This window comes from Diorhabda carinulata, chromosome 11, assembly GCF_026250575.1.
Source record: "Diorhabda carinulata isolate Delta chromosome 11, icDioCari1.1, whole genome shotgun sequence".
Classification (NCBI taxonomy): Eukaryota; Metazoa; Arthropoda; class Insecta; order Coleoptera; family Chrysomelidae; genus Diorhabda; species Diorhabda carinulata.
Window position 1 is genome coordinate 11669773 of NC_079470.1, and position 13813 is coordinate 11683585.

The following is a 13813-nucleotide window of genomic DNA, read 5'->3' on the forward strand; positions in this document are numbered from 1 at the left end:
GTTATGAGTTGTGTCCAATTTCATATTGTATTATTTAATGAACGTTGAAATACGTCGAAACAACAACAACAACAACAACAAAACAAATAATATTGAAAATATGAATAATTCAGTCGACGTGTCGGTATACGAAATAAAAGTTTATGCATCATTTGACCGGTGCAAAATTCATGAAAACGTTCGACATTTATTCATTATTTATGTATTTATTCATTAATTATACATCGAAGCCGTTATGATTTCATTACAATTCGATACATCACCCTGTGAACAATGAGTGGCGACGCCGACGGCTATAAATGAATTAATACATTTTAGCGGTATAAATTTAAATGTTTGCAATTTGTGATTTAATAATAATTCATTTACCAGACCGAATATAATTGGAGACAAAAGAAAAAACCATAAAACATATTTTATCGATAAAATGGTTGTATAAATATCCTTATTAGTTGCTTCTTGATTTTAGGTCTCTTCTGTTTTAAAATTTGAAAGATTGATAAAAAATTGACGTTTCGACTTTTATTTAAGTCTTAAGCAAAGGTCGAAACGTCTAGTTTTCATTAATCTCTTCTTCTTACAACGCCGACAATGGTTATTGTCGCACGAGAAACCGCACCTCCGAAAATTTCTGTAGACGTCTGTCCGAGCCATCTGCGCAAGTCTTTCATCCACGAATTTAGTTTACGGCCGACCGACCGACCGTTTTCCTTCGATCTTCCCTTCTATTATCCCATTTACCCATTTGCTCTTTGTTCGACCTATGTTCCGTCCAAGATATCCGCAGCATTCGACATTTCGAACGCATCAATTTCTTTTCTGCGGTCCAACTTTCGCATCCGTACAGAAGGACAGGAAAGATGTGACAGCGAAGCATTCTGGCCAGAAGTGTCCTCATATTGTTCAAAGTTTTCCGCGCTTGCTCAATTCTTGATCTGATTTCGAGTCTTAAGGTGACGTTTCTTTGTATTTTTGAGAATACCAACAGTTTGGTCTTGGTCGAATTGCTCACTATAACCTTTACGATAACCTCCATGAAGTTCTGGTAGGCTACTGGACACTACCACGGTATCATCTGCGTAACGAAAATTATTTATAATGTTTCCATTGATCTTTATACCTGCAGTTGTATTCTCGAGAGCTTCGCCTCAGAGTAGATGTTAAACAATAGGAGAGACAATACACATCCTTGTCGCACGCCTCTTCTTATTACTATCTCTTCTGATGTGGACTTTTCGATTGTTTGGTGCCGGTAAAGTCCGGTTATGATCTTTAGATCTTGTACGTCGATCCCGGTGGATTTTATGATGTTGATCATTTTTTGGTGTGACACACAGTCAAAAGTTCATCAGCGCTAATGTCTCTACATCTCTGAGTCAGAACATTCAAGGAGAAAAGAGCTTCCCGAGTTCCCATTCCGTTTCTAAAGCCAAATTTCGAACGATCAACCAGGTGCTAACACTTTTTGTATATATACGTGTATGAATGATCTTCAAGACGTGGGACATCAAACTAATCATGAGGTATTATTCACATAGGGATGCATTGTTCTTATTTGGCAGAGTGACAAAAGTGGATCTTAGCCAATCTGAGGGTATTTTTCAAACCATGTACATTCAGTTGAATCAATTTCTTAAAAATTATTAAAAAAAACTAATTTTGAAACCGAAGAGATCTAAAATCAAGAACATTTAGAAGCAATAATATATCAAATTGTCTAAGGAATAAGAAATGTATCCTTATTAGTGTACAGCAGGTGTCGAATAAGTTGTTATTTCGACAGCTTGCATCAAGTAGCTATGCAACACGCCTTACTGAACATGAGCGTTGATTGTTGCGTGGGTTGTCAGGGGCAGTCGGAGGTTGTGCGAATTTATGTCGACACATCAGTTGTTAATATATTTGTTTACGCTTTTGTATTTATGGTTAACGTCGTTTACATGGAAACGTACTTAGATTACTTTATAAAATTTTTTTATTTGCAAATAAATCAATTTTAACGCACAAGACGAGTTATTTATTCTGATATTTTATTATAAACAGATGAACCCGATAAATAATTTTACGTTTTTCATTAAAATTTATACTTTAACTGTATCGGGTTTTGTTCTAATTTTATTTGATGATGAAAAAAATCAATTTCAAAATGTGCTAATCACTTAACTATATATAATCAGAGATATAACCTTAAATGTCCTTGTGTACGCAATAATTAGTCTTCCTAATAATCTGCTATACAGTGTCAATGTTGAGATGGGAACTGCCGTTCCTAAATAACGAATAGTATGCAAGGGAAAAAATGATTGATTATTAATTTATAGATATTGATAAAATTTGTGAAAAAATCATTTTGGTAATTCAAACAAAATAAATTCATGAAATGAAGTGTCTGAAATGATGTATAAATGAGGTATGTTCGATTTTATCTCGTATTATTTTGAATCTATTCAGGACATCATGTTTTTTTTTGAAAAATAGTTTTTTATTATTATTGTTATTAAAATCATGTTGACTAAATGAAGAAAAAACTACGGAAGTTTTTATAAAAAAACAAGGTACATTTTCTTGAAGTCTCCAGTGGCATTTCCATCCAATGTTCCATCAATCGATCGATATTTGGTTGTTTTAAAACCACTTTTTCGAAAATAAATATTCAGAATGGCATCTTTTTCCATTAAAGATCGGTTTCATCTACATTGAAGACGAGGAAAGCTGGAATTTTCTGTCAAAGTATATAATTGTATATACGAGTAGAAAATTCGGACGCAACTGCTGAATCTGCGCTTGTCGCTTTGCCAGTTATACGAATGTTCTGAGTATTTCCCTAAAATTCCATAACTTTTAGTAAAATCTTAATTCGATCAGATCTGGCAACGCTACAAGCGTGGCGAAGCTCTCTGCGCTCTAGCTTAGAGACAAGCGGATTTTATAATTTGCTCATAAAATATGTTAGTAAGTGGACTGTGATTGTAGAAACTAAATGAAGTGACTGATTCACTATACTATTACCAAACTATTATTCTCAACCGTTTTCAACGGTCAAATTATAAACTCTGCTTATCTCTAAGCTTGAGAGCGGAGAGCAGGGGGCTGTATTCTGCTTCGCCACGCTTGCAACGTTGCCAGATCTGGCTAGATTAAGATTTTACTAAAAGTTATGGAATTTTCTTCCATCCAAACAGCAAGCATTTGCTTATTTATTTCTAAAATGGCAGGTTTGATACCAGCGATTTTCTTCGCGCTAGTAGGCGTCCCATATTAACTAAAACGAATTATTTATCACACTGAGAGGCAAAACTATCATCAAATCTCTGTAGCCTTGCCTCTGTTCTACATATTTTTTAACATTTTTATCTTCATCTCCAAACTTATACTTCTATACGTTCTATTTTATCAGCCGGGCGGTGTAATCGACTTTGCATCTAAATTTCAGCAACACAAACTTAGTTCTGTAACTTACCAATCGTGGCGCTAATGTAATAAAAATCTGTCATTACTGTCACGTCAGTTGTCAACATAAATAATCATTTATTCGAATTTCCCAAACGCTTTCCCGATGCGTGTTCTAAATGGGATGAATTTTTGAAAATTCAATGCTCAATATCAAATTATCGCTTGCGTGAAACTGTATAGTAAACCAAGAACCAAATAGACACTCAATATCTGGCAATTTCTCTATATAGAAGAACCATTGAATGACAACCAAGTTTGCATTTCTTCTTAAGGTATCAATCAATTTTAGGTTTCCTTTATTTGAAAATTGGTTTTAAAATCTTGACGTTCAGTTCTGTATAAAGGAAATTTATTAATCTAAAATAATAAAAATACGAGATTACTAAAAAACAGTTAATAAATAACAGTACGTGTCTTTCCCATTTCGTGGTACAGAAATCAGGCATCTGTATCGGAGGGTCGGTCCTTTTGACCAGATTAACAAAGGGATATTGTGTGTTATTTTTTTTTTAGATGGGAAGGCTAATTGGAATCTCCCAAGGGTGTGTGAAGCGTGTGTGAGCGTCTGTGTGTGTTGGACCGTACGTGCTTTCCACTGATAATCCCGTATAAGTCTGTCACTGTTTAATGATTTACACATCTCTACTTCTTTGTTAAGGAGTCACTAGCGTTTATCTTAAGCACAATAAAATTGGTATTTTTTTTTTTGGTTGATAAGATTTTTTATTATTAATACGATCTTATCCGAATGACGTTCATTCCTGCTTCGAAGGCTCAGAAAAAGTCTTTAACTTGTTAAGCCACAACGACACTTGTGGACTTGTGTTCTCTGGCCTCGTTCTACTTCGCAAGCAACTGAATAAATCGAGAGTGAGGATAGAAGCACTCTTATCGTCTTTACTCGCCAAATCTCGTATCGAGAGCATCTAGGAGATGGGTAGAAGTAGTTCGTGATTTTTTACAGAGAGTTGTAATAATTTTTCAACTGAATATTTTATTAGAATTATGGGAATTGTAGGAGGAATCATTTTTGTTTGTTCCAGGGGTTGACGTTAACACATGACCCCGCTACTAGCGACGACAGTGGCAGGGCTTCTGAACGTCTTACTGGATCTTCGGTAGCACCACGAGATGCGGATAGCTCAAGAGACCGACTAAGTGATGTAAGTATATTAAAATTTCCATTAATAACGTTCTATATTTGTCCGTCTTTATTCGTATTCGTTCTGAATTAGATTTTGAGTATTATATTAGTATAAATAGATGTGGTGGAAGATTTGTCTCCTTATAATCAGAAATTACCTGAAAAAAATATGAAAATGGTGTGTAAAAATAGGTTTATTGAATTGATTTTGTTCTCCATCCACCCCCCGATAAATGCGTAGTTCCCTGCCGTAATATTTACTTTGGATAACAAAGTGCAAGATCCACCACCCCTACCCAAGTCAAATTCAACATGACGACTACTTGCATTATTAAATTACGGTAGCCAACTCGAATAATCTGGCGACATGAACCATGCGACATATTTTGTTGCTTTGCGATGTTATAATTATCTCCTATCCGCCAAACCTACCCCTTACTCCTTCGATATCAAGCTACAGCTGCCACTAGGGTAGATTTGATGGCATACATTGCTTGCTAACTTGTTGCATAAGTTTTGACTGACAACGAAAGTTCCGGTTCGTTTGGAATTTTTCGATGAAACCACCAGACTCTTGTCTCTAGCTCCCTTCCTTAACAGAGATCTTGCACTTGGGTATTTTAAGTTAATATTACGGTAGGGGAGGGGTTGAACCATCAAAATCAATTATTAAGTAACAAATTAGAAACAGAATAGCAACAAATTGAAAACAAAGATTAGGACATGATCTATAACAATAAAGAGAAGAAAGACCGCTTATCTGGGCCAAATATACTGTAACAACAAGTATGATATGCTGAAATTCATAATAGAAGGAAAAATCGAAGGAAAACGTGACCTGGTCGCAGACAACATTCATGGTTAAAAAAAATACGCGATTGGACTGGTATGAACACATCATCTTGAATTCGAACTAAGCAGGACGGCAATTCCTACGAGTTAACTTTACTCACGAGTTTCGTAAAAAAAATTTTCTACGTCCGTAGACTTGAAGAAATTCCCGTTAAAATTTTCACTTCAGTTTTTTATTGAGGCGTTTACGCAACCCTCTGCTACTGTGTTGGATTTCCACCCACCGTACTTCTCTAGTTGAATTATATCACCACCGGAATCCACTAATAGAGACGTCGAAGAGCGTATGCCCAATGTAGTTTTTCGGATTAGGTAATTTCAAATAAGTTGCGATAAGCGAGGGAATTTTTGAAAAGGTATTGATTTGTTTTCATGTATGTGGGTCGTTGGTTTTTACCAACCAATGTTTACCAACGTTGAACATGAGTTTTTGTATCAAATACTGTGATAATTATAAAATTTCCGATATTATCAATATCGTTACAATTCATTTTATATAATTCCTCCTTCCGCAGAGCCCCTGCGATTCCTAATATTAAAGCAACTTGAAAGATGTTACAAATAATATCTAAGCTTACATTAAAATTTTTTGGAGCTTGCAACAGAAATTTCTTCACGCGCAAATGTTTTAGATTTTTTGGCTCTATACCCAACTGATTTATTTTTCAAATGTGCAATGAGTTTCGAGTATTCTTCGAAGTTTCTACGTCGTTATTTATCATTAAGGCGTCTTTCAGTTTTGAATAAGTCGACCAAAATGTTGAAGACTTCCACATTTTGACTTTAGTTTCAAAGTAAGTCTTTCTTTGAAGCCTTTTTTAGTACGCCACTTCATAAAAGAATTTTATTCCTTTAAATACTGTTCCCTGGATTTCTCGAGGAGAAGATTCATAGTCGCTGCACTTGCCGATTCAACATCTTCTGGTGTGCAGTTTAAACTTTCTTCACTATTACTCTCCATCAATTTTGAACGAATATCAATAAAAGTGTGACAGTTTATCGAAGAAACGAATTTACATGAGAAAGAAAGCGTTTACAGTCCACTATTTTGATAAAACAATTTTATAATTGCCTTAAAAAAGGACTTTGTTCACCCTTATTTGACAGATTCAAAAATTACATTCTTAATGAATAAAAAAAAAACGTTAATATTATAAATGACGTAGAAAAATAATAATTAAATTTCTATGTATTTGTTTTTCAGGCGAGCAGTAGATGTAGTTCAGGAAAAGGATATATCGTGAGTAGTTTTTTTTTTTTGATAATATACTAGAAATACTACTAAAAACGATATAGAAATGTACAATTTAAACGTCATACTTTACAGATATAAATAACTGGTCAAATAATTCATCATTATAACGTTATTGATATTTATTGTCACGTTTTCCGCAATATCTTATATTTGAGTGCCTCTCAATTTTTCTCCCAGTGAAGGAAGTAATAAATACTTCCGAGTTATGAACGTGATAGACGTTTATTTCATAGGTTATGTTAAACTATAAAGTTTTTGACGTATTCTTGTTGAACATGTGCCTTTTATACGTGTGAAAGTAATGTGGACGGACTTTTCTTCATTTACCCAAATGCGCCATTGTTTGAGCCAGATGGAGATTGCATGAAGATTAATTTACAGCCCCCGAGATGCTGCAGGAGTAGGAAAATCAGTTGTACCTATATAATAGCTACAGATTTGGTTCCAGTACGCCGTAGTTTGGTCTATGAGCTTTACTTGGAAATGCAAGTCTTGTAGATAGGCCTTCATCATAAGGTAATAGTTATGTGCTAGGTTTTTTCTATTTCTTACGCAATATACCACCTCGTCAAAGGCCTGTGCTTTGCTGTCATCTAGAGTCAAATTGGTGGTCAATACTCAAGTTTTTCCAGTAGTAATTCTTCAAGTAGCTTGGACATGATTGGTAAAATACTGATCGACGTATATGACTTCACTTCCGCAGCTGGTTTTCCCTGGTGTTTGGTATTAGTATGACCAGAGCTACATCGTAGAGGAGAGTAACTGCATTATACAAATCCATGGTTAATTCTGAGTAAAAAACACGGCAGCGGCTATGTGAAGGTTTGAGGATGTTTTGGAGGAAGAGCGAATAGAGGCCTGATAGAAATTGACAGGATTTTGAAGAAAGAAAATTTGGTTTCAGCATTTATCGATTTATCGAAGATGATCAATAGATATTTGAGAGAATTGGAAAGGAAGAAAGTATTGAAAGTAATTCCGCAGGTCTTTGGTATTAGTATGACCAGAACTACATCGTAGTACTTGCAAAAATAGAAAAAGTAAACGTACCATTGCCCCCGAGTTACAACTACCTCGGTATACCTTGTACTACAACGTGAAAAAATATGCGTCCATCAGGAGCTTTGGTGATAGAAAACGTTCAGGGCGGCTTTTAAAACCATTACCACTGAAGATAAACACAACGTTTTGTAAAATGATCATCGATTCACAGGCCTCGATATATTAGCTCAGATCAATGAATCTAGGGATCTGCTTTTGAATACTCCTACAATGAAAAGGAAATTGAGAGAAGCCGGACTTTTTGGAAGGGTCATCAAAATAGAATCAAGAGCTTGCAGTGCTAAAGATCATAAAAATAGGACGCTTGAAGAGTGGGAAGAAAGTCAAACTTTGAGGTTTTTGGGTCTAAGAATGTTCATGCGAAGGTGAAAGGAAGAACGGATGCTTAATTCTGAGTAAAAAACACGGCAGCGGCTCGGTGAAGGTTTGAGGATGTTTTGGAGGAAGAGCGAATGGAGGCCTGATAGAAATTGACAGGATTTTAAAGAAAGAAGTCTAAGAAAATTCCAGTGTATCTTCTAGCCAGCGTCTGATCGGCAGAAAATTTGTTTTCAGCATTACAACGATCCCAACCATTGTTCGAAGATGCGCAAAAGGTATTTGAGATAATTGGAAAGGAAGAAGGTATTGAAAGTAATGATTTGGCCATCAAAGTCGCCCGACTTCAACCGGATTGAATTATCGTGGGACAAAGTCCACTTAATGGAATATCCTGAACAACGAACGGATCCAAATAGACTATAATTATATCTATATATGTTCTTTGAAATATAAATATCGAAATCGATCGTATTGTTTTTATTTGTTGTGTACCTACCACGCAAACTATAGGGTGAGCAAAAATGTTGTGTACATTCATTAGATCAAGTACAATATGAATTTTCTATTCATATATAATAAAATTCTCCCATAACGAATGCGTATAGACTCTGTTACATTCTATCTATGTCTTCTGAAGTAGTCTTCAATGGAACAGTATAAGTTGTTTAAAAGCAATAAAAGATACATCGTCCAACGTCATAAAAACCAAAACGAAATATAAAATGAAACGGATAGAGAAAAATACCCATCGAGTTTCCGCATAATGGAAACAATTTCTTGTGTCACTCGTAAAACCGGACACAGAGGAGAAGTTGATCGTTTAATGCGGCGTCGAAAAGGACAAGGGTCAGAAAATAGAACAAAAGCCACGTAATTCTATGTTGTTATGGTTACTTCCTTTAAAATAGAGTGTTAATCAATTCTTGTAAAAAAGATATTAACGTGAACGTGATTATACAGAGTGACTTTTATGTTTAGAAACGCCTCAATTATCTCGGAAACCCCTTCGTACGATTTTTATAAATTTTTGTGCTGAAGAGTCTTGCGATACGGCTGGTATTATGACGGTATTTACATTGTTGTCAGATCTGTTCTTTTTCCGGAAAAATAATGTTATTTCAAATGCCATAATTCCAAAGTTATAGACAGTATCTCCACCAAAGTTGCACACCACAAGGTCTAGTATCGGTAAGTTGGTAAAATTTAACGAAGACGATTACAGCAGATGTTCAAAATGTTGTCCTTTTACAGCAACAAGCCATGCGATTTTCAAAAATTTCCAAAACATTTTGCAACATCCCTGAATAATTCCTGAATATTCGCAGGTTTTGTTTTATAAACGACGTTTTTTAAGTGACCCCACAGGAAATAGTCTAAAGGATTCTTGTCGGGTGATCCCGGGGGCCATTCCAATCCATCTTCTGATAAACACATTATTTAGTTATTGCCACACCATACACGCATGGTGAGGTGGGGCACCATCTTGTCGTAGCCAAATATTGTCTTTTGGGATACTGTAATTGAAAATACTTATTTAGATTCGGAATTATCCGAGCCAACTCAAATATAATACTATTTTCCAATAAATCTAAATACGCCAGACCATTTGAGTTACCCTCAATGACGAATTATTATGTCGCCGATTATTCCAGCCTATACATTCAATTTTTCGGGATATTGTGTATGGGATTCACGCATCCAACGAGGATTGTTACGTGACCAGTTCTGCCGATTTACGCTAAACATAACGTTACTTTGTATGGATGGAATTTATTATCGTGAAAATTTTTATTACGGATGTTTGCGAAATATCCACCTCGATATTTGATGTAGTTTTTCTGCGTCCTGATTTGGACAAATCTTTGACTGAACTAATTTCGTTAAACTTTTGTACTAATCTACTTACAGTAAATTTTGTTATGGGTTTTCGGTTAAGATATAAATTATTAAAGAGATTAGACGTTTCTTGTTGACTTCTACGCCTATCACCATATCCTAATGGTAATCATTAAAATATCAATTCGTTCTTTTCAAGATAAACGACCCTTTGTGACTTTCAATAAACTTCAACCAAAATATTTTATTGAAACGTCAAATTTGTAATATTTCAAATTCGACGGACATAATGCAAATGTAGCTATAACTCCGAAATTATGGCATCTAAGTATAGGGAACATTAGACGAAAAATACTAAGTATTTCTTAAGGATTTCGAAAAGTGAAAAATTTACAGGGTGGTCCACGAAGTTCATTATTTTTCCGGAAAAGGAAAGATCTGGCAACAATGTAAATACCACCATAATACCGGCCGAATTATAAGATCCTTGTACACAAAAATATATAAAAATCATACAAGCCGTTTCCGAGATAATTCGGGCGTTATATACATAAAACTCTGTATTTTGACGACATAAATTCAGCCATCTCTAAAATTGACCTAAAAAATTTCCATCCATAACAAACTCTCCCTTTTTTTCGGAATTAAAAGCTCTTGCATTCATTTAAAAAATGTTTTACGCAGTAAAACAGAGATATACACTAGAGGCGTAAACACAAAATTAATGGCCCCTTTCTCGGGTCCTTTTAACAAATTTCTCTTCGACCCGTATTAATTTTTTTGCGCTAATTCGAGAAACAGTTAAACGAAAGTCTAACAACGAGATGGTTAAGACGATTGCCGCCACCTCAATTCCAAATAAAAATTACATATTAGGATTTTTAATTACAACTAAATTTTCAGTTTCATAATACATTTAAATGTGTGTTTGTGCCAGGATCCATCTCCCGATACAGTTAGATATAATTCGTATCCTCCATTCGCATATTTTTTCATCAAGGCTTCTAAGACCACCACAATCCTTCGTCCAATCCTTTACTAGTTTTTTCGTCACAAAAATGGAGCGTCCATTTCAAAAGGACGCCCAACGAAAGGACATGAAGGAACATATTCTTTTCCACAATTATCACATTCAATTACAATTTTGAATCCCAGCCCACGTGTCCATCGTATTTGTCACTTTTAACAAAAGCAAAAATTGGAGTAAATACCGTGATGAAATTTATTATTCGAAATTCAGTACTGCTATTTTCGGGTACGTCTTCGCATTAAAAATACTTTTTCTTTTCACTGAACGCTATTATTTCGAGAACTCCGAGGGTTTTTTGAATAATTACATGGAAAATAGTTTATTTCAACGCACACAATCATCGACAGCTCAATGCAACTACCATAAACATACTATGACTCGAGCCGAACCAAATCATAATAATCGCAGTCGCTCGAGTCGAGCCAATTCACAATAATCGCAAGCGCTCGAGCCGAGCCAAATCACATAATCGCAGTCGCTCGAGCCGAACCAAATCACAATAATCGCAGTCGCATATAATTCGAGAGGACAGTCAATCGGAGTCGCTCGAGCGGCATCAACAAAACCATACCTTAACAAAATTCTGCAACGACAACTTTTTGTTCAACTTTGCAATGTTAAATAATTGAAACTAAAAATTCTTTGATGATTGTTTCTATAAAAAAAATTCTCATTTAAATTTTTATTATGATTCATTCATGTCAATGTTTATTTTACAAAGAAAAATTTGAAAATCAAAATACTATTCAATCTAGTCGTACCCATTTGACTGTCTTGAATTTATTTCCTCGTATTATTCCGTCTTTTTCCACCTGAGAGAGTCAGATAGATACAAAAAGAAGGGGAATTTCGCGTTGTTGCTCGCTTTCTTCGGAATGAATTTTGGGGATTTCCTGATTTATTGTTTCCAGTTGTTTGCTCATGATTTATTGCCAGTCGTAAGGTTTTGGAGAACATAAATACGTTTTATAAAGTGGTTGTTGGAAAATTAGCGATTTTATATTAATACAGAGGATGTCTGATAAGTAACGTCGATTTTCATGTGTGAAAATTCATGCGCCCCAATTTAAACATGTCGCAACTCTTTTGTTGATGACACAGTATGTTTTTGTAATAAATAGTATGGAATACAACATAAACAAAAGTTTAAACCAGCCACAGTTTATGAGCGAACAGCACAGCATCGGTTGTATCAGCACTAGCTGCTTATCGGACTCCTTTGGACCTACAATGCCGTTCAAAATCATTAGCTAAGATCTAAGAAAATTGTCGAAGAATACCGCAAGAATTAATCTTGCCCTTCGTTTGTAGAGGCCAGTTTTTTTGTCTTGATGTAAAAATGATGGACGTTTGTCGTGTTTGAGCGTTTTCAATATGTCCGATAAGATTTTTCACTTTCGAGTTGCTCTTCCACGTTCAAATAGAATGAAAATATCGAAAAAATCTAGTTTGATACCTGCGATTGCTGATTCTTTAAGAAATGACAAATAATTCTCACGTTTGAACAACAAGAAGCTCGTAAGTACAACATCCCAGTGTTAGACCATCATATACGCCGGATCTCGCACCGTGTGACTTCTACCTCTTTACTAACGTCAAAACTGCATTAAAAGGAACACAACTTGAATTCGGTGAAGCTGTTGAAGAAAAAACTACGCGCGTCTTGGAGGAACTGATAAAAAAATATTTTCTGCGCTGTTACGAACAATGGAAGATTCGCATGGAATCTTCGAGGTACAGGGTCAAAGTCAACTTGCCCTACAGCCTCAGATGTGCTACTGAACTTGCCTCCTCATCACCTCATAGTCCAGAAAGAGGCATTTATTGATGCTCACAGGCTAATCCATTGAGTAAAACTAGAGCTGATGAAGCTAGAAAGCCGTGACAAACCAATGGACCAAATGTTGGACAAAGATATCCCATTTCAAGTAATTATCAACTGCCAACCAAGAATCTTCCGCAAGCTCGAAATTTAACTGGTAAACAGACGGTTCGTAGCTAGCGGAAGGAGCTGGACCGGGCATTCCTGGACCAAAATACAAGCTCTTTATACGGTGTTAACAAACTCTAAAAGCATTGGCTAACAAAGAAACCCCAATGTGGCTTCCAGGCCACCTGGGTATACCGGGAAATGAGAAAGCAGACAGCAATGACTCCATATGTTAGTGCAGAATCCTACTGTGGCCTCACGAGATGCCACATCGATAACGAAGTGAACGAATGGGTAAAGAATCAGAATGAAGCCTTACTAGAGAGAAACACTCCAGGCCTAAGACAATCCAAAAGATTAATAACCAAATCAGCTAAGAAGTCTGAAGAACTTCTCGTGATTACCAGAAACGACATGAAACTGGTGGTAGGTCTTCCGACAGGTCACTGCTCCATCAAATACCACCTTAAGACGATGAGAATGGCAGAGGACGACAACTGCAGATTCCTCGAGCAAGTCATGGAAACAGCAGAGCATCTACTCTGCGAATGTCTTGCCCGTTTCGCTAAAAGACTCAAGTACCTTGAAGGTGGGAAGTGGGGCACAAGATCCTCAAATAAAATAGCTTCCTATGAAAGTGGTATACATATTTTGGAAGCAGCACATTAAAATTTAGAGTCTTGTACAAAATATCTTCTAGGTATAGGTTCAGAGTGGATATACAGCCAAAACGACACCGCAAAACAATCTAAAAGTTACAATCACCTGTCTCGTTATTTAATAGCCACTCCCCGTATACCAAGATGATTGCTTTGTGTATTTAAGAAATTCTACGAAATGATTAAACACTTATTATATTATATATTTGTGAAAATTTTCTAAATAACTTTATATACTTTTCTAAATATGAAAAGAATATTCTTTATTAAA

At 35.6% G+C, this 13813-nt stretch overlaps 1 protein-coding gene across 5 annotated transcripts in view; it reads left to right on the forward strand.

Annotated features, from left to right (window-relative positions):
- Window positions 1–13813, forward strand: part of LOC130899657 (autism susceptibility gene 2 protein-like) — a 205264-nt gene that overhangs the window by 33150 nt on the left and 158301 nt on the right. For 4 of the 5 annotated variants that reach the window (XM_057809761.1, XM_057809762.1, XM_057809760.1 and 1 more), the window contains exons 3-4: window positions 4497–4616; window positions 6654–6689. In XM_057809761.1, coding sequence (XP_057665744.1) covers window positions 4497–4616; window positions 6654–6689 — 156 coding nt within the window. Of the gene's footprint in view, window positions 1–3540; window positions 3726–4496; window positions 4617–6653; window positions 6690–13813 lie in introns of those variants that run through there. The other variant, XM_057809764.1, reaches the window with a different exon arrangement.